The 17751-nt window shown below is 51.4% G+C and overlaps 1 protein-coding gene across 9 annotated transcripts in view; it reads left to right on the top strand.

The window, feature by feature from the left end:
* Nucleotides 1-17751, top strand: part of AGAP1 (ArfGAP with GTPase domain, ankyrin repeat and PH domain 1) — a 566173-nt gene that overhangs the window by 322195 nt on the left and 226227 nt on the right. The window contains exon 10 of one of the 9 annotated variants that reach the window (XM_047773839.1): nt 56-396. The exons of the other annotated variants lie outside the window; for them this stretch is intronic. Coding sequence (XP_047629795.1) covers nt 56-217 — 162 coding nt within the window. The 3' untranslated portion in view covers nt 218-396. Of the gene's footprint in view, nt 1-55; nt 397-17751 lie in introns of those variants that run through there. 9 annotated transcript variants of the gene reach the window in all.

Below are 17751 nucleotides of genomic sequence, written 5' to 3' on the forward strand. Positions count from 1 at the left end.
CTCATCAGATAAAGCAGTTGTGAGGAGGTTTTTTCCATCTCCTTTCTCTCCCCAGGGCCTGCCCTTCTTTGTCCTTGCGCTGACAGCCAGCACTTATCTCGGGCCGCTGGAGCCCCAGCCGGCAGCCCGCCCCGGCCGGGCCGAGGGCTGGTCAGCCGGGCCGCTTTGTGCAGCGAGGCCGGCAATCAGCCCAGCTGTCGGGGCCGTGATGAATTAGCGGTGGGCGTAGCACAGAGGTGGACCCCCGATCGCCTGATAGCGTTCAGGCGGCCGCTCGGTGTCCCCGCTTTGACACCTTCCGACAAAGAGGTCACGGCAGTGAGAGGTGGGGGCGCCGCGCTGCTCCGGAAAGTTGGGCCACTTACAAAAGACCCCTTGATTTCTAGAGCTGGGAATCGGTGCGCGTGGACCCGCTTTCCTCGAGGGCCCCTCTTCTCCTTCCTTCTCTCTACCCCCGCTGGTCAGCGTTTCGTGTGTTCAGAGGACATGCGATACGTGGTGCACGTGCAGGGCATTGAAATCAAAGACTGCGTGAAGGGGTCTGTCTCAGCTTCAGTTTGCAGGCTGTACGGGGGGTCACCTCCCCCCTTTTCTGTTTAAAGATGAGAAATCTTGTGGTGGAGGCACATTAAGGCAGGAATTTTTTTAAGGAACAAGGCGTGACATTCTCTTCCTACTTCCGATACTGAATTCAAAAAATCCCGGACGTGGGAGGTCAACGGCCTTGTGACTTCGGCTGTTTCTCTGATTGACCCCCGGGCAGGCACAGATAAAGCTCTCCGTCCCCCAGGGCAGGCGGAGAGGGAAGATGGGGTCTTTCTTTCCCTCTGCAGTCGTCCGTCTCAGCGGGTCCAGGAGGCGATTTTGTCTGTCTTTGTTAGCAAGGCCAGGCGTCGCTTCCCAAGACCCTCTGGCAATTATCTGGGACTCAAAAGCCAGAAGGTTTTACCAAGACCGTAAGACGGAAGGACGGTTTTGAATGTTAATGAAAATATGAGCAGAGCGAATATATTACTCAGCCTTCTTGAGGGAGCCGAGTATGATAAGTGCATTTACAAGTGCGGAAATTTGTACAACAAACGAGTTCATTTTTGTGGGGAGCACCGCTGAGCAGGCCACGCGTGGGCTGATGTGATGGGAGAGAGGATGGTGGGTCATTTGTCTGGGGTTCGGGTGGAGATAAATGTCAGCTACTCTCAGAATGAATCTGGGAAATAACGTGATTGGCAAAAATCCCTAGTAACTGTGGTCGCTACCTTCCAGCATAGAAATGCTTGATGCAGAGTTCCCGTCGTGGCGCAGTGGTTAACGAATCCGACCAGGAACCATGAGGTTGCAGGTTCGGTCCCTGCCCTTGCTCAGTGGGTTAACGATCCGGCGTTGCCGTGAGCTGCGGTGTAGGTCTCAGACGCGGCTCGGATCCCGCGTTGCTCTGGCTCTGGTGTAGGCCGGGGGCCACAGCTCCGATTAGACCCCTAGCCTGGGAACCTCCATATGCCGCGGGAGCAGCCCGAAGAAATAGCAAAAAGACAAAAAAAAAAAAAGAGAAATGCTTGATGCTGTGATTGAGCCGTACCTCGTGACGCCACGAAGCACGTGGGCACGGGGAGTGTGCCAGTTCCGAGCAAGAAGGAATTAGATGCACAGGCTCCGAGGAAGACCCAGACCAAGATGTGGTACCCAGATTATTCAGCTGGGAAAAGTGGAGCTGACCCTCCACCCACACAGCCTCCCCGATCCTCCGGAATGCCTAAGGTCACTTCCGACAGACCCAGCGTGTCACCCCAGAAAACCCACTTCTGCCACAGCTGAGCCAGCGTAGGCCAGGTCTTGGTCATGGTCAGCAGATGCAGATCATTGCTGGGGCAGGACCACGCTTCTCCTCCGCCCGAGGCCAGATCAGAGGCGGGATCCGGCGTCACAGGCTGCGGGAACCACAGGGTGCGAGGCTGAGGGCGCGTCCTCCCCCTCCCCTCCCCTCCCCTTCCCCTGAGTGGGATGCCAGGGCCATTCTCTAAGTGGCATCACACAGGCCACTCTGTCACGGTTTTACCTCCCAGCTGGTGATTCTGCCCTTCACAGAGTTGGGGGCCAGCGGGGGCCTCTTTCCGCCCTGGACCAACACGAGGCTGACTGAGAGGTGGTCCTTGCCACAGACACTGCACGAGAGGGAGGTAGCCTGGGGCCTAGACCTGAAGGGGACAAGGGGCTTTGAATCCAGACCATCTCTGTGCCCGGCCCCCCACTTCTGCCCGGTAGCCACGATATAGAGAGGTTTCTTAACCTGTCTGAGCTTTGATTGTGTCATCCGTGAAGCTGTGGGTTGTCACCCTGAGGGGGCGAATGTCTTGGGGTTGGGATGTCACCACCCTGCTTTACTTAAGATTTTTTTCATGTAGAAATTAATGGGGGGGGGGGCGTTCCCGTCGTGGCGCAATGGAAACAAATTCGACTATAACCATGAGGTTGCAGGTTCGATCCCTGGCCTTGCCCAATGGGTTAAGGATCCAGCGTTGCTGTGAGCTGTGGTGCAGGTCATAGACTCGGCTCAGATCTGGCATTGCTGTGGCGTAGGCCAGCGGCTACAGCTCTGATTAGACCCCTAGCCTGGGAACCTCCACACACCATGGCTATGGCCCTAAAAAAGACTGAAAAAAATTAATGGAGGAGTTCCTGCTGTGGCACAGTAGGTTAACAGTCCAGCTGGTCTCTGTGGAGGCGCTGGTTCGACCCCTGGCCCAGGGTGATGGGTCAAGGACCCAGCATTGCTGCAGCATAGAGCGAAGCTCCCGCTCGGATTGAGTCTCTGGCCCAGGAATTTCCATATGCCGCAGGTGCAGTCAAGAAAAATATCTTAAATGCGGACTTCCCTCAGGATTGGCGGTGTCTCTGCTGCTCCAGGACACAGGTTCCATCCCTAGCCTGGCATCCCTTCCTGGGTTGAAGGATCCAGAGTTGCCATAGCAGCCACAGTGCAAGTTGCAGCTGCAGCTCAGATCTGATCGCTGGCCTGGGATCCATATGCCAAGGGGTGGCCAAAAAAAGAAGAATAAAAATAAGTTAATGGAGTCAGTGATGAGAAATATTTCTTTAGTATTCCTCGGGGTTTTTTTATTTATTTTGTTTGTTTGTTTGTTTTGTCTGCGCCCATGGCATATGGAAGTTCCCAGGCCAGGGATGATTGAACCCATGTCACCGCAGTGGCAATGCCAGATCCTTAACCTGCTACACCACAAGAGAATTCCTAGTCTTCCTTGGTTTCGGAGCAGGTATCCTGAAAAGTTTGGGTCCCAGCAGGTTTAGCTCATGCCCCCAGGATATCGGTCAGCTCTCCCGTTGTGATCCACTCATCATGAAAGGATGCTTTAGAGGGAAAGGTTTCGGTTCTTCTCTCCATATTTGTTACTTCTGAAATGGTAACATTGATTATTTTAAACTAGGATGACTAAGGGATCCTTCCCTAATTTTGTGAAGGGAGAGAAAAGCAGAAAAAGGTTTAAAGGAAGAAAAGATGCAGGCCTTCCTTTGTGGTATTCAGCCAGCAGTGCCCTCGGACCCAGCACGTAGAAACTGGCCCTGCTGACGCATGAGCTGCCGTGTGCTGGGCAGCCTGGAACGGAAGGGAAGGTCTGCTCGGTGGGGCTGGGCGGCCGAGGTCTATGGATGATGGAGACACGGCTGTGCCCAGGGTTCGTGCTGGTGTGTCAGGCACTGCGAAGTCACTAGCATATTTATTCAAGAGGAAATGTCACCGGAACCCCTAAGTTCCCTTTGCTCTCCTTTCTTTAAATATCGTCAACGTTATCTAGTCATAGCTACTGAGTCAGTTACAGATTTATCATTGCTCAGACTGAATTCGAAGCTTATTTTATCGTGGATATATTTTGGAAGCTTTTAAAATTTGTTTCCTTTTTATGGCTGCACCAGCGGCATATGGAAATTCCTGGGCTAGGGTTGAATCAGAGCTGCAGCTGCCGGTCTGTGCCCCAGCCATAGCAACGTGGGATCCAAGCCAAGTCTTCAACCTACACTGCAGCTCACGGCAATGCCAGATCCTTAACCCATTGAGGGGGGCCAGGGATCGAACCTGCGTCCTCGTGGATGCTAGTCAGGTTCTTAACGAGCTACGACAGGGACTCCCTACTGTTGAAGCTTTTTGAGTCACACTAATTCCAGGTTTACCTGTAGAGTGTCTGTCTTCCTTTTGTTAGACTGAACTTTGGGGTTTTGCACTCTAAGGCACACCAGCTCAGCCCTCTTCCTTTTACCCCCACAATGCTGGGCTGGGAAACCGGGAGTCCTGTTGGTTCCTGAAGGACCAGGTGTCTGTAGGAAGGAGGCCTCCTTGCTGTTCATGCTGCAAGACACGGGCTTCTTACCCTTTGGTGGGGTTGGGGGGGCTCCTCTGGGAGCACAGAGGCTGCTGCATTCCCGGAGGCCAGTCTTGTCTCCGAAGCACTGATGACATATTGAGTTGTGTCTTGATCTAGCATTGCCGCCGAGGCTGTAGCTCCTCCCCTTAGCTATGACCCTCCCCTGTCGCCTGCCCAGGCGTGTGCGAGAAGGTACACCTCACCTGGTGCCAGCCAGGAAGCAGAGGGATGGCCCCAAACTATGGCACCAGCAGGCACCTGCTAGCTCTGAACTCTTTGGGTTCAGGCGCTGCATGTTCCTGGCTCTGCTGCTGAAACCTGGGCCCTCCTGTGTTTGGGCATCTAAGCCAGCAGTAGCCTCCCGAGAATGTTCCCAAATGCTACTCGCTAGTGAGCAGCCCCAGGTGGAGCACCTTCCCGTTAGTACTGACCTGGCCCCCCGGGACTCGGGGATGCCACGTGCACCAGCAAGGCAGTGACCTTGACCTAGGACACATGTTGGTCCAGCACACACAGGAGGAAGTGAGAGTGGGGGTGAGTGCCAGACAGCCACCAATAAATGTCCCCTCCAGGGCTGCAGTAAACACTTCACTTACATGTGGAAAGAGAGCAAAAAAAAACCAGACGCCTACAAAAGGAGACCAGATCTTTGGTTACCAGAGACAGAAGGTAGGGGAACAGGGTTGGAACAGGTGGTCAGAGGAACCGATTCCAGTTATTAAGCTGATGAGATCAAGTACCAGGGTTGTGATGAGCAGCTGGAGGATTGCAGCTGACGCGGCTCTGCAGCATATAGAGAAGACGGCTTTTTTGCAGCTTTTTTAGGTTTATGGAAAAGTCTTCCCCCTCTCTGCTTCCTTACCCCCCTTTCCTCCTTCCTTCCTTCTCTTTTTATTGTGTCTGTACGAGGAGATGAAATGTTAGCCGATCCTCTTGGCGTCATCCTTTCACAACATAAGAAAGTTAAACCATAACACTGTATGCCTTCAACATAGACAGTGGTGTGTGTCAATTATTTCTCAATAAAACTGGAAGAACCCCTTCAGACAGTGCTGCCTGCTCGAGGCTAAGCCCCAAAGACCTCTCATCAGTTAAGGATCAGCTCGGGCCACGTGGTTCCTGCGGTTCCCGGAAGCCCCTTGGTTCCCATACTGTGGTCTGCTTGGGCATCGCCAGTGTTCAAGGACCCTGCTATAGATACAGAAAGATACCCAGGGACAGTCACACCCTCTTTCATGGGCCCAGGCTTTCCTTGTGACATGCCCACAGCCGCAGAGCCCACCCAGCAGCCAGCTCAGAGGCGACGTGCTGTGTTCCTGGGAGGCTGTTCTTTGGAGCCTTTCCTGACATCCCATGGTGACCTTGGACCCGATCTGTCCCCTCTCCGGTCGCCACACCACCCAGACTGCAGCTGTTACATGTAAAACAGAAATTACAGGAGTGGTCATGCACAAAACACGGCTTGCATGTCACCCGCATGGCACGTCGTCTGTCTTTCCACGTGTGCACCATGCGTCCGTGACGGAAGAGCCCGCCTCAGCCCGTCGGCCCGCGTCGAGGTGGCAGCAGATGCAAGGTCAGCTGCACAGAAGGAAAGACCAATACAAGCATTTTCTGTGTATGCCTGTAACTGATTTCCAAGAATTCAGCGCAGAAGTCATTTGCGAATTGATTAGGTAGAAGGAGAGGTTTTCCTGTTAAAAGCACCGACGAACCCTGACGTCTGCCCGAAGTTCATCCTGAACCATCCCTTTGACCCACGCCCGGCTTTCTGTTTAAACATTTGAATGTGTTCGGTGAGCGTGGCTACCCTCCGTGCAGTGCTCCCAGGAAGCGTTCGTTTTTCTGGCTGAGGCCTGGGTCATGGACCAGACACCATGCCTGCGCATCATGTAATTGAGTATTACCATGGGGGGAAGCCGCTTGTCTTAATTGCTCAAACCTTTAACTTTGTGTAAATTCGAACGGAACATAACTCAGGCGCTACGGCAGTCTTCAACCCCTTCCATCATCAACACTGCTATGGAAAAGAACCTTAAGTTGATCACATAAAATTATAGCTCATTTAATTTTTCTTTAGTCAGGAAGCAAATTGCTCTTCATTGTTCCAAGACATTTTATCCAGGGTTTTGGAAACATGCGTTAAAACCTGAAACGATAATACAGTCGGACGTGAACATAGCATCTTTGGAGAATATCCAACTTTTTAGCTGCAAGGTCCTGGAGGGCTTTTTACTGATTCCCAGCATTTTTCCACATAAAAGATAAGGCTTAGCCTTTTTTTTTTTTTTTTTTTTTAAAGGACGTTGAGCCTTCAAGTTGGAAAATGGACAGGCAAAGCATAGGCATCTACTTGAATCTGGTTAAACTATAGCAATTCGAGGAAATTATTTTAAAACTGTATAAAAGAAAGCAGGCTGTTTACGTAGTTATTTGACTCGTATCCAGAGATGATGAAACGTAATGAATATGAATGATTTCACAGCGAATTCTATTTGCGTGCACACTGCGTGTGCTCGTGCCTTGGCTGTGTACTTCCCCTTTGTCAAAAGTTATAACGTATCCATCTACCGTGAAAGGTCCCTGTCAGAGGAAGGTGGCTCCCCTCCATGCCTGTGAAATGGATGAGCTGATGAGCTGGGAAAGACTCACTCATATTTTAATGCCAGCTGAACCATCCTCAAGCCCAAGAGCAGGGGCGTCAAAGCCAGTGGTAGCAAGGAGTATTTGCCGCCGTAATTGACAAATAATACCCCTCATAAATACTGCCAGTCTTTTCAATTAGTTTTCATCTCAAATTCGGGCTACAAAATGATGGCCTGTCAACTGACAATAAATGGCAAAAATTAATAAATTGTCTTCTAAATAGAATGGACACTTAAGAAAAATTGGGCAGCCAATTTAGCACAGCATGGAGCGAGGGGAAACCTTTTGTACTGATGCTGGGCACTCATGTCGTCTCCGTCTTTATTAATGGTGCTCGGCGGCTGCTGACAGTTTTGTTGCTACTGGCAACTTTCTTCATTAAAATTAAAGCCAGCATCAAATTCCATTAGCCGTACTCCGGGTACCTTGCATTTTCTTATACATACTGTTTCTTCTATTAACTCCCTCTCCACCCATGAGAAGTTTTCAAAAGAAGTTAAAATGGGAAGGACGATTGCCGAGGCCAGAGAACCGTTGTCTGTTCTTGGGGAGGAATGGTGCTCGCTTGCCCCATTTGAGCCCGCATCCTAAAGTCCACACACATGTCTTTTTTCTTCCCTCCCCTTTCAACGTGGGAGCTGAGTATTATCACGATAAACATGTATGTTCTCGGATCTGCTAGCTTTCAGATCGAAATGACCAAGTAGCATCAGACTTTCTACTTCCTTATTTTTTTCTCAGGAGTTTTTTTTTTTTTAAGTCCTGGCTTCCCTTTTCTAACCATCTTTCTGTAGCTGACTGTACCTTGGCATAATAGTAGCTTGATGCGCGGGGGGGACTTGAATTCGTTAGGAATACCTTAGAGTTATTTTCCCTCAAGGCATTACTTTTATCTGTAGAACAAATTTCAACCTTTGAAGGAAAAAAAAAAGAATCAAGCTCTGCTGAGCAAGTTCTGAACTATTGTCTGGAGAGCCGGTGCCTGCCCCTCACAGCACTGGAAGCAGTTCAAAGACCCAAATGCCAAAAGCAGCAAGAAGTAACAAACAGCTCAGATTCAAGGGCAGCTCAGGCCCTGCCTGTGAGCCGATGCGTCTGCTGTGGAGCAGAGGTTGTGTGGCTGCTGTGGGTGCGAGGCTGGGATCCCCAACCCCACGGGCTCCCTTCCCCTCCCAAACCAGTCACTTAATTGCTTTCTTATGCCCCAAGTCATGCTAAGTTTTGGCTCAATCATTTTTTTCTTTTCCTTCTTTCAACTTTATCTTACACTGCAAGAGACCCAGACACTCATTAAAACAACAAAAAGTTAAGTGCCAGGCAGCAGAGGAAAAGGCAATTTACTAGAAAACCTACACTCAGAAAAATGTAACTGTCTCTGAGCATCCTGGCAGCCAAGGCAAAAAGGGAACAGTTCTTTGCTCTGTTTGAAGTCATTACTTGGGTGCTCAGCCTTTCCTGAAAATTCTTAACCAAACTGAAACCACAGATGGCTGTTCTTTTGTGTGTGTGTGTGTGTGTGTGGTGTGTGTGTGTGTGTGTCATCTTCTTCAAGGAGATGGTTTAGGGATTCAGTATATGAGCGAGCTTTTTCTGATCACATACGTTTCTAATCACCACTGTCTCCCCCTAAGTTCTACTCTCATATCATAGATTAAATAGGAATGATACCTAGGTAGGGGGAAATCAAAGGGAAGCCCACAATCGAAGTATCCCGTCTTAGTCTCAATTTTGGATTTTTTTTTTTTTTTAACATAAGTGACATCCTGAAAGTAGGGTCTGGCTGCTCACCCCTCAAATGCCAAAGAAGAGGCAAGCCTGCTTTATTCTGGAGGAAAGGAAAGTTTGCTTGATTTTAGAGGCTGGCAGCCCGGGTGGAGAGGGTGGACTCCTGGCCAAAGTCCAGCTTCTCCCACTGACCATCAGTGGGCACGAACATTTGTAGGCGGAGAGAGGGGGCTACAGGCACACCAGCACAGTCAGCTCTAACAGTCATCTTGAAATTGATCACGCAGTGGTCTGACCAGGGTCGCCTTGATTGTTTCAAGGACAGTTCATCTTCGGTTCCAGGGGTGGTTCGCTCCCATTTCTTTGAGGACGTTCTTAGAGTTGTGGTGGCTTTTGTCCTGGCGACAGACTGGTCGTCGTGCAGTTAACTTCTTCCACCTGGTGGCGTTTCATTGTCTGCAAGACAGCTCACAGTCACATGGCTCAGAACGTCACCTATGGCCGGAGAGGAGGAGCTGAACATCCTTGGCGTTACTTAATGACTGAACCATTGTTAGGTGGTCTTGTTCGACTGTTTTCCTTTGCTTCTGCATTCTCTCATTTCTCGGATTAAACTTACTCTTTGCCTAAAGTTTTTTCTAAGACCGAAGACACAGGGTGGGGGGCGGGGAAGGGGACCAGAGGCGTCCCGCTCCGTTTTGACGTGGCGATTGCAAACAGTTCATAATTAAGGCTTCTGTGGCTTTTTGCTTTGCAGGGAGGTGGTCGTTGTTTCAGTCTATTTTTTCTAATAAATATTTCTGACATTTTAATGGTGAAGTGAATCAATCAAATCATAGCGGGGAGGCCCTGTTATAGCCCGTCTTCTCTGAGTAAATCGGGAATAATTCGATGAAGAACGACACGGCAAACGCTGTTTCAGTCGGTAGCATTTAAAAACGAAGCATTCACTGAGACTGTAAGATTGGCTAACATCTAGATGTGCATGCGGTCCTTTGATATTGGTGACAGGCCCCTAAAACAAACAGGACCAGATTTCTGTCCCTGTCTATGGCCCCCTGAACCTCCCTGCAGACACCCCTCCCCCGTATCTGAACCTGGCGGGGAAACAATTGTTACTTGATGATTGAACCCACTAATATGTTACAGGAAATGGGGCATGAAATACAATACTTTATCTATGGTATATACTCAGCGACTCTTGTATTGAAACAACAAGGCCATTTTTAACTTGCTGACACAATATTTGCAGTGTTTCATCATTAAATTGTCCTGATTAACAATCAACTTCTAGAGAGAGACCCGTGGAGTCTCTTTTCTTTTTTTTTCCTCATGTGATGAATCAGAGGATTTGTGGAGCATCCTTCATCCTCTTTGATGCTTTCAGTTTTGGTATTTGAGGACTTTGGAGCGAAAGCAGGGAGAGTCTGTTTTTACGTGGCCATCTCTTAAAGCACGCATCTGACGGTGCTGGGCATTTTATCCAGAATTTTTGTGTCAGTAAGATGTGATCTGCGTCCCTTGGTTTTACTCCGTAATTGGGCCACATGTTTCTCGTTGGTGACAACAGCAGCCCGTCTCTGTCGCGCCCTCTAAGGTGGAGCCAAGATGTCGGTGGAGGGTGTTTCGTAGAAAAGAAGCACCTCCAAGGAGTTCCCTTTGTGGCTCAGTGGTTAACGAACCCCATTGGGATCCATGAGGATGCGGGTTCGACCCCTGGCCTCCTTCAGTGGGTTAAGGACCCAGCATGGCCATGAGCTGGTGTAGGTCGAATACTTGGCTCATGTCCAGTGTTGCTGTGGCTGTGGCGTAGGCCGGCAGCTGTAGCTCTGATTCGACCCCTAGCCTGGGAACCTCCATATGCTGCAGGTGTGGCCCTAAAAAGCAAAAGAAAGAGAGAGAGAGAGAAGCGCATCCAAGCTGCCCCACAGTCACCGTCCACCTCTGTCGCCCACATGCACTGTGTATATATAGGTAGGGGGTGACCCTGCCTGCGACTTGGGGGTATATGTGCTGACAGCTGTCTTCCCTCTCCTGGGTTCCGGGTACCTGCAGACAGATGAGCTGATTGCTGTCTGTGAAAAGACCCCTGGTGACCCTGGCAGGCAGCTGGTGGGTGGGCGTGCTCGCCCCTGCTCCCCGAGGAGGGGCACTTTCCTTTCATTACGTTTATAACCACATCCATCCCTTGGTTAGTTTTCGGCCACCTGGCATTTCCTCCAATGAAGCTGTGATGGGGAGACATTGGAATCTGTGGGAAAGTTCCACCTGACATCTTAGAAGTGAGGCAGCAGGATCCCTTGAGAGGAAGAGAGCCGCCTTGCATCCTGCCTTGTGTGTGTCGGGGCCGGGGTGGGGGGGTGCTCCTGGGTGTCAGGGAGTTCCTGCTGTGGCACAGTGGGTTAAGAATCTGACTACAGTGGCACAGGTCTCTGCAGAGGTGCGGGTTCGATCCCTGGTCTGGTGCAGTGGGTTAAAAGGATCCAGTGTTCAATCAGATTGTGGCTCGGATTCAATCCCTGCCCCAGGAACCTCCATATGCCATGGATGTGGTCATAAAATTAAAAAAAAAAAGAAAAGAAAAGAGTCAGGATGCCCTGCCCCCTTCAACTCAGACCTGGTAACATAACCGAGCACCTGGCAGGTGATGATCTGAAATGAAAACCATCCCAGTAGCTTATTTGGACCTGCTGTCCCAGGCCATCACTGGGAACCCCAAGCACACACACAGTCGCAGGATGTGGCCCTGACTAGATTCTGTTTGGTTGTCCAGGAACAGTCTGTCTCTTTCTCAGTTCACCGGAGTACTCAGTTTCCAAGGAATAAAGCACTGGCAAGTGCGTGGTGGTCCCCATCGTCACACAGGGGCAGTAGGTAGTCGTGGAAGGACCCGTGTGTGCTGCCCATAGAAAGAGGACACGTGGAGCGTTCCTGGAGACACTGGCAGCGTCAGGACAGCCGAGGGTCTCCTCCACAGTGGGGCTGCCTGGGGTGCTGCCGAAACGGTTCACCACCGCAAGGGCTGTAGACGGGAGAGCAGTGCCAGCCCTGCTCTAGGTCTTGGCTGAAACTTGAAACGTGGCTGTTTGCATAAACCTTCCTTTCTTAACCAGGAGCAGAGTGAGTAGTTATTCTTTCTTTTGATCTCTCCACTGGACTCTCTAGTCCAGGTTGGAATTGCCTTCCTCTACCTGCGTCCGCATCTTCATTTCCGAAATGGAAGAATCTTGAGGGGCAGACCCTTCGTGGTGTTTTTCTTTATGCCTCCCTGAATCCAAGGTAGCAGCTTACACCTACACTCCACACAGGGAGACTGTACCAACGTGGCCTCTGATGAGACCTCCTTATGCGAGTGTTACCCCTCATCAACTGTGTTGTGTGCGGGGCATGTGATTACAATACGATAATAGGATTGGAGCCCTGCAGACCACGTGGATGCAAAAACGCCTTCTACTGTTCACTGGTCATGCGATCTTGCAGAATTATTTGATCGCCACGAAACCTTTTACCATCCATGGCAATGATTTTGTAGCATTCATTTATGTGTTTACTTGCTCAACAAGCACGTTTTGAATATGTGTTATGTGCCAAGTTACAGGAAACAAAAATGAGCAAGATGAGAAGGGGTTCCGCCCCAGTGAAGCTGGTGCTGCAGAAGCCCAGGAACCCAGTGGGGAGGCTGGGCGTGGTCTGGGCAGCCCTGCTAAAGAGGAAAGAATGTGAGTCACCTATGTAGTCTCACCCTTCTTTTGGTGTTTGCATTAGAGGAAAAAAAAAGTGAAATTACATTTAATAATATGTTTTGTTTAACTGAGTATATCCCAAATTCAATCATTTCAACATAGAATCAATATAAAGAGCTACCTTTTTTTCCTACTAAGCCTTCAACATCTGGTATATGATTTACACTTAAAACAGGTCTCAGAACTCACCACAGGTGGAGTCCTTAACCTGTCATGGGGCTCATGGAGTCCCTACTGGACAGAGCAGGTGCGGAGCTGGGAATACTTAAGCTGCCTAGGAGATGCCAGCTGAGGAGGTGGTGGAGGCGGGGGTGGGGGGAGACCCTGAGGCTCTGGCAGGCAGGGGCACCATGCTTGGTGACAGCTCTCACCAATATGGAAGCCTGGTGTGGGCATGATGGGGGGGCTCCGAGCTGAACAGGGTGGGAATGAGCTACCTGGAGGTCCCCAGGGAGAGGTCTATAGTGTGGTTGCCATTTTCTAGGGGAAGAGTGTAACCTGAAACCAGATCTCAGCACAGCAGCAGCAGCGTCTGAGAGACAGAATGTAGAAAGAAACAAGAACAGGATGTATCACAAGGAGAACACATTTCAAAGTGTTGGTTACAGGCTCAAAGACAAATCTCCCCTGCAGAAGACGAGTTCATAGTGGGTAGAGATATAAAAACCTACTCATAGCTGACCCGAGGTCTTACACCCAACTTCCAAGCCCACACACCCTGCTCACGTGCATATTAATATTAATAAACACTCGCCATAGCATGTGGGACATGCATGCTGTTGTCTGTGTTTAGGGATCATTTCCTCAAATAAAGAAGGAAAGGGTTTTTTTATTGTTGCTTGTACAGGAATTTCTCTCTGCAGCATTCACCCATCACTGTGTAGTCACACAGTTTGTATTTTCTTTATTCTTTTTTGGCCGCACTGGCAGCATATGGAAGTTCCTGGGCCAGGGATCGAATCCGAGCCGCAGCTGCAGCCTGCTCCACAGCTACAGCAATGCCAGATCCCTAACCCACTGTGCCACAGCAGGAACTCCATACAGTTTGTATTTGGGGAAATGCCCTCCATCCCTGGCCTCACTTCTTGTCCCAGCTGGACGCCTGGGTGTACTGGTTTCCCAGGCAGGAGGCTGAAGTCGGTTTGATTTTCTTTAGTGAATGAAATCCGACCGGCTCCCTGCAGCCCCTGGTTTTGTGGGTGGTCCTTGCCTCCAGGGGCGGTCGGGGGAGGACAGGACAGACCTGGGAAGGTGATGGAGCGGCCCTGCTCCGCCACACGCCCACAGGGTCCCAGACGGCGGTCACTGTTGAGGGGCGGCCGCAGACGTGTCCCCTGGCTGCCAGTAAGTGCAGATCCTGTCCTCCTGCTGCCAAAACCCAGGTGACAGAAAGAAGCAGAGTGAAAGGGAAGAAAAACAAGGCCATCGGGAGATAACATTAAGCAGAAAAATCAAGGTCTGTCAGTCCTGGTGGGGACGTTTTCCCCCCTTAGTTTCCTTCTTTCGAGGACGGAGGAGGCTTTTCGGGGGAATTGTCATTGTCAGTCATCCCAACACACAGCAGCCTCGTTGCGTTTTTCCGCCCCCGTGTCGAATTCCTTTGGTTCCTGTGGGGACGTCGTAATTCAGCCAGGCCTGGCGTGAAGCACAGACCTCTTCAGCGTTTCTCAGCGTCAACATGGGTTTTAAAAAGCGGGGAGAGACACCTACAAACTTTTCTCCCTTCCGCACCGCTGTCCCCCGTCTCGCTCTTCCGTGGACGCGGCATTAAATTGGATTCTGTGTCCATCACTATTAAAATGTGAAGTGTGTCGGTCACAAAGCCTCCGTTCCGGGGCAGCTGGCTGAAGAATCCTTTTCTTTATGATCCCAAATTACTGCCGAGCTCTGGAGAGGGGAGCAGTTTAGCCAATTATTGCCATTTGAGCTGGATGTGTGGGTGATTAGCTCCTGGTCGAATCCAGTCCCGGCCGGCGCTTTGAAGCCTCGCCGTGTGATTTTCTCAGCGGTGAGGTAGCATCGACGCGGCTAATGACAGCAAGGTCGCGCGGGTGAGGTGACCCGCGCGTGGCGCAGGCTCGGGTTTAGCAAACAGGGCATCCACAATAACAAGTGTGTCACTAACCCCGCCGTGCATAATCGGGGCTTTAGAGGGTTGCCGGAGATGCTGACAGCTCAATTAAAGTGTAACCCTTTGTACCCTGCAACCTGGCAGAATGACAGAAATATTACTAACCAGAAAGGGGAGGGCAGCACGAGGGAGCTGGGTAAAGATCCAGAAGCATCTCCTGAGCCCTCGGCCCCCCTCCCCCAACTCCCTCCGCAAGCTGGGACCAAAGCCTCCATTTGTGGTTTAATAGATCCTCTGGGGGCGGGAGGTGGGGGGCAAGGGAGGGAAATAGGACTGGTAAAAATAAAGACTTCCGCTAAGGGGGACTTCCTGCTGTTTCTATGGAAACACTTTAAACTAGACGGAAAGTTAAAATGACGGAGTCCGGACAGAGGCCGCAGGTACCGGTCGAATGGGCCCGTCTCCTTTGACCCACGCGCACATCCAAGCATCGCGTACGCGCATTTGCTAGCTTTTTCCATTTGAGGGGAATCTGGGGAGAGCAGTTAATTGGGATTCTTGAGCCCAGTGAATGATCGTGACTGACTTTCTTCTTCCCTTAAGAGTATTTTCCACACCTAGAACCACAAGCTGTTTGGATCCACGGGGTGTTATCTGCAGTCTTGTCATTTTCGTTGCCCTGTTAGACCTGTCCTGTGGGGGTCACTCGTCTGAATTTGACTCTAAGGCATTTTAATTGAGCGGCAGGGTGTCATTCCCTCCCCCCCTGTTTAATTTTTCGTTGTAGGTGTTTGGATGCATTGCTGTGATATTTGGAGATATTTTAGAGCTGGGAACAGCTCTCCATGGGGGTAATTAAAATTGGAGGCAGCCCTGGCCCCCCGGCATTCCTAGCCCCTGCTGGGGAGGTTTCCCAGTCTGTCGGAATATGCTGGATTTGGGGTGCCCAATAAAGCCTCGGGGAAGGATGTCCCCTTGGGAATGAAAAGCAGGACTCGGGTGAGCAGGGCGTTGAGAGCTGACGATACCGCGCGACGTGGGGACCCGCGGAGCGTGGGTGGTGAGCTGGCTCGCCGTACCCCCTGCCGTGCTGGGTGCTGACGGCTGAGACCCTTTCTGTGCCCGACAGCAGCTCCCGACCTGTTTGCCCCCCAGTGCGCTGGTGTTTCAGGGCTGCCGTCACAAAGTGCTGTTACGGAACCGAACTTGGGTCTGCTTCCCCCGGTGCAGGAAAGCCGTTACTGACGCTGGGCTGTGGCGAAGGAGAGGGCAGTGTTTACTGCAGGGCCAAGCAGGGAGGCCAGGCAGCTGGTGCTTAAAAGGCCTGAACTCCCCGAAGGCTTTGGGGGACAGGTTTTTAAAGACACAGTGAGGGAGGGGGTTGTGGGGGGCGCGATCGGCTCGTGGACCTGCTCCTTATTGGTTGGTGGTGAGGACACCGGCACTTAACACCACCAGCCTCTGGTTCCATCCAGTCTGGGGGTCTCCGTGCTTGTGGGCAGCGCACGGGTGACTTTTCCCACCTGGCGGGGGCCTCCGTGTCTGCACAACAGCTCCAAGGACATGGCTCAGAATAGGCTCTACAGCCCTTGAGGAGGAACTGAAGAGCCTTGCCTTTGTTTAATGGCTAAACTATTAATAGTTGGTCTTGCTTGACTGTTTGCCCTTCTTTTTGCATGTGCTCCCTTTTTTCTGCTGAAATTTATTCCCAGGGAACTCAGGGAAGACTTCGGAGGCTGACGTTTTTCTGCAGACCAGGCAGGTGGAGGACATGGTGTGTGGGGGGCGTTGACTGTGGGGTCCTGCTGGGTCAGGGTCCTGCAGACTGGGGCTTAAAGGCAGGCAGTTGTTTGCTCACCGTCCCCAAGCCTGGAAGTCCGAGATCAAGGTGCTGGCCTGCTCTGAAGGCCACGTTCCTGGGCATGAAGTCGGCCATCTGCTCCCCGTGTCTTCACGTCCTCTTCCCTCCGTGGGCGTCTGTGTCCTCACCTCTTCCTGTAAAGACACTAGTCGCACGGGGTTAGGGCCCCTCCTAAGGGCCTCACTCTCAGAGGCTCGTTAAAGGCCTGTCTCCAAATACAGTCCCGTTCCGAGGTGCAGGGGTTAGGACTTCAACATAAAAATTTAAGGACGGGGTTCCCGTTGAGGCTCAGTGATACCAAACCTGAGTAGTATCCATGAGGATGCGGGCTCAATCCCTGGCCTCACTCCGTGGGTGAAGGATCCGGCGTTACCATGAGATGTGGTGTATGTCGTAGACGTGGCTCAAATCGGCATTGCCATGGCTGTGGTGCAGGCTGGCAGCTGTAGCTCTGATGAGACCCCTAGCCTGGGAACCTCCTTACGCTGTGGGTGCAGCCCTAAGGGAAAAAAAAAGAATTAGGGAGAATACCATTCAGCCCAGAACAACTATTCGTTAAGGGTCCAGGTGAGGCACCGGTCAGTGGGGGTTATGGGAGCCCTGAGCCCAGGACCCTTTAACTCGGTGCTCAAGTGTCAGGTCTTCACCAGGATGGCGGGAGTAAGGAGAGGGTGCAGGATGGGAGCTTGGGGAAAAGGGCAGAATTTGCAGGTGGTCGGTGAAGTCAGTGGCTGCAGATCGCTGCCTGCCACGTGGCTCTGTGTTTCCAAAGCAGGGCTCAGCCGCCTTCTGTCAAGGGCCAGATGGCGAGTATTTTGGGCTTTCTTGCAAGTCATGAGCCTTTCCCGTCACCTCCGGGCTCCACCAGTGCTGCGTGAGAGCAGCCCTACGTGAGAATGGACGTGGCTGCGTTCCAGTGACACTTGATTTACAAAGAGGCAGAAGATTGGGTTTGACCCACAGGCCAGACTTGGCCCGTCCTGCAGCACTGCCAGCACTGAAGGTCTCTGTCGCATTGAGGTTGCTGTTCAAATGGGAACCAGTACAACGCCTGAGATTTTTCAACCAGCGCTCGAGACGGGGACCTTGCTGACGTCAGCTCGGTCAGCTTGGTGCCTTGTGTAAGTGACGGAGGTGCAGGGGAGGCGGCACAGATTCCACCCCCCTCTCCTCCCCCTCCCCCCGCAACAGATGCATGAATCTCTACTCCCTTGGGTCCAGGCGGGCTCTTGGTCAAGTGTATATTTGTTATCTGCAAGGACAGCTTAGCATAATGAGAGAGCAGGAACATAAGTTTTGTTCTGGAAGAAGGGGATGTGGGGAGAGACAGTG

Source organism: Phacochoerus africanus, chromosome 3, assembly GCF_016906955.1.
Source record: "Phacochoerus africanus isolate WHEZ1 chromosome 3, ROS_Pafr_v1, whole genome shotgun sequence".
Classification (NCBI taxonomy): domain Eukaryota; kingdom Metazoa; phylum Chordata; class Mammalia; order Artiodactyla; family Suidae; genus Phacochoerus; species Phacochoerus africanus.